Source organism: Otolemur garnettii, unplaced genomic scaffold, assembly GCF_000181295.1.
Source record: "Otolemur garnettii isolate 467f Iridium unplaced genomic scaffold, OtoGar3 scaffold00095, whole genome shotgun sequence".
NCBI classification, from domain to species: Eukaryota; Metazoa; Chordata; class Mammalia; order Primates; family Galagidae; genus Otolemur; species Otolemur garnettii.
In genome coordinates, this window is record NW_003852490.1 from 7411027 (window position 1) to 7414346 (window position 3320).

Below are 3320 nucleotides of genomic sequence, written 5' to 3' on the forward strand. Positions count from 1 at the left end.
TCTGCACACTATCCTCAGTCACTCAAATGGGGACGTCTGCACACTATCCTCAGTCACTCAAATGGGGACGTCTGCACACTATCCTCAGTCACTCACATGGGGACGTCTGCACACTATCCTCAGTCACTCAAATGGGGACGTCTACACACTATTCTCAGTCACTCAAATAAGGATGTCTACACACTATCAGGCTTATAATTAATTTACAGATTTCATATGAGACTTAAACAGAGTTCTAGTAAAAATGTCAGTAATTCTCCCAATAGGGAAGATCCTGGTATACTTAAAGATTTGACCAATGGGCTAGAACACATTAATCCCACTGTTTCCTGACAGGTGAATGCTTTGCTGTAATCTGTAAACCCAACCTAAGCTTCTTGGGATAGATTCAACTATAATGCTGAATTTAAAAGCACTTAAGCCAAGGGTCAGCAAACTGCAGACCACAGGCCAAAGCCTCCCTACTGCTTATTACTGGGAATGAAGTTTTATTGGAACACATATTTATGTTCTGCCTCTTTACAGAATAAGTCTGCTAACCCTCTCCTTCTGTCTCCATCTAGATCAGTGGTTCTCAACCTTCCTAATGTCACGGCCCTTTAATACAGTTCCTGTGGGTCGTGATCTACAGGTTGAGAACCGCTGATCTAGACTGTTCTGCAACCATGACCCTGAGTATCTATGCATAAGGGGTGTGTTGTATATAGCACATATTCAATGATTTTTACCTTCGTGACTGGATTTTAAATTTCCCAGATGGCAGGGACTATGTCAACCTAATTCTTTATTACTCCTTGAAGACTTAACATTTTATAGCAAGTAGGTGTTTACGTCATGTTGTTTTTTTTGATGCACCTTCTTTATAAAATTTAAGAGCATTTGCTGATGTCAGCGTGGTTCTTTGCGATTTCATACATCGATCAGTTCCCACAGGGACCCTGAATGTACCATTATTCTCCCCCACTCTGATCAGGGAATCAGTGTGAATGCGATAGCCTTCAACACCTGAAGTGGTTTTTCCCTGAACTGATCATCGGGTAGGTGGCTCTGGCTGTATCTGGTTATCTTTGACAGTAGTATCACAAGCTCTTCAAAATCAAGGACTATGGATACAGTAGCCGTCCTATATCATGCATAGACCATGATGTATTATTATCCATTTACTTGTATTTTTTATGCATGACAGGCATTCATTCAATGCTTGGCAACTGGCGTAAAGAGTCAGAAAGTATCAAGACTTTGAGAGGGACTCACAAAATCTAGAAAAAGTTGTTACTTATCTGTATATGTGCATGTGCTTGTGTGTGCTTATTATTCTCCACTTTCAGACTAGATATTGTAATGATATTCTATACTCTAGAAAGGGACTGGGGAATGTTCTGATAATGTTCACATTTGCCTTTATAATTCCCCATCATACACTGTCGCTTTTATAACACTATGACAAATGTTTTTGCTCATTAAATTTTAAAAAGTACATAAAGACATGAATATTATTTATTTCCTTCTAATAAAATAATTGGTCTTTCATAATGTGGATCCTGTTTTTAAATAAGCAGTGATGTTTTCTTTCAAGAACTTGGGACACTTGTGCTTGTCACAGGTGGTATCATAATATCTTCAAGGTCAGGAACCACATAATTACTGGCAAGTGAAATATTTCTGGGTGATATCAGTGAAATGTTTCTTTAAAAAGTCTACGATCAACCCTCGTTAAGTCCATAATTCTTACCATTACCTGTAAGGACAGGGCGTATTTCACAAACTTTATTTCTGAGTATAATGGGGACACTGTTTTAGTTTTACTGAAAAGTCTTCTTTAGGGATTTTTTTTTTTTTTTAAAGGCAAAATTTTCAAAAGCTAACTAGACACAAAGCTAAGTTCACTGACATTCCACAACATAGTATCAGCCCAATATAATGACCTCATGGCCAAAGTCCCTGAATGTAAATATCTTTAAATGAGTTTAAATGGAAATGACTTTCAGTTGTAAAGAATTGCACAGGGAACAATATTCATCTTCCTAATATTAATGCCTAGACACTGATCACTACAGCCACGGTTTCCAAATTTAACTCTCTCCCCTCTTGTTTTATTAACTTCCCTAACTTAGATTGAAATCCGTGGCTTGTTGGCACTATAAAGCAAACACCCATGTAATTTCTAAGAGGTACACTCAGTGTGAGTGTGAATGTTTTCAGACTGAAATCTCAGTAGTTTGCACTGCCATACTCTTACCTTCACACTGGTCTTTAGCTGCCGACAGCTGGTACCCCTGGCCACAGGTGCACCTGAAGGAGCCCTCAGTATTTCTGCATTTCCCATTCATACACAGATTCCCTTGCTGACACTCATCAATATCTGCAAACACAATGATGAAAACTGCTTTGAAAGAGAGACTACCCAAGAGAATGCCATGTTCCCTGCAATGCATGCAGAAAATAACAGTACTTCCAGAAAACACTGTGAACTTTAGTACACTTCAATCCACTGACATTCCTTGCTTGAACCTCAGGATGCTTATCTGTAGAACAGAAATAATTACAAAAACACAGTAAATTTATAAGTAAAAGCTACTTAGAACGCCAAGCTCCTCATTATCTCTCTCTCATATTTTGGACATAGCAGAAAAAAATGACATGAAATATCATGGCCTTGAAATATTTTGGCCTTGAAAACACCAGAAGGCAGGACCTGAAATGCAAAATAATGGCTACCAGACAGTTTATAGATCCACTGAGTAGCATGAAAGAAAACAGAAGGAAAACTCTACAAGGGATTTGAAAAACAAAACCAAAACAGGCAATTATGGAAGGAGACAGATATTTCTACTTTATTTAGAAGAAGTTGAACCATGGGGTCAAACAGTTGCATTAAAGAACACTCCCAGCTCATTTTCAAAGAAGCAAGGAAAGCCGAGGGACATGGTGGTATTTTATGACTGCTGGAACAGCAAAGGAGAAAGCGATAAGTGAGGATTTTAAAAAATGCCTTGACTGAAGATAAAGCTACTGATTGAGAAAGAATATAATTAGTAAGGGCTCAAGAAAATGTCATGTAAACTAGGTTACACAACTAAAGTCAAAGAACAGCTTCATCATAACTTGAACACTTCTGGTACAAGGAGAGTTAGTTTCCCAAATGTTTTTGGGCCATTATGTTGGTCTGACCCAATTAGATAATTCTATCTTGCCTAGTCTGTATAGATTAGTTTTAGTATATGCTGCTGAACAGTTAGTTCATAAGAGTTTATGATCGTTAAAACATGGTAGGATTCATCTTCACATCTATACCAGGTGTGTTACGAGGAAACAGATGA

The 3320-nt window shown here is 38.0% G+C and overlaps 1 protein-coding gene across 8 annotated transcripts in view; it reads right to left on the reverse strand.

The window, feature by feature from the left end:
- The window catches only part of LTBP1 (latent transforming growth factor beta binding protein 1), a 437504-nt gene that overhangs the window by 104981 nt on the left and 329203 nt on the right, over positions 1-3320 (reverse strand). For all 8 annotated transcript variants that reach the window (XM_023516658.1, XM_023516653.1, XM_023516654.1 and 5 more), the window contains one exon: positions 2240-2362. In XM_023516658.1, coding sequence (XP_023372426.1) covers positions 2240-2362 — 123 coding nt within the window. The remainder of the gene's footprint in view (positions 1-2239; positions 2363-3320) is intronic.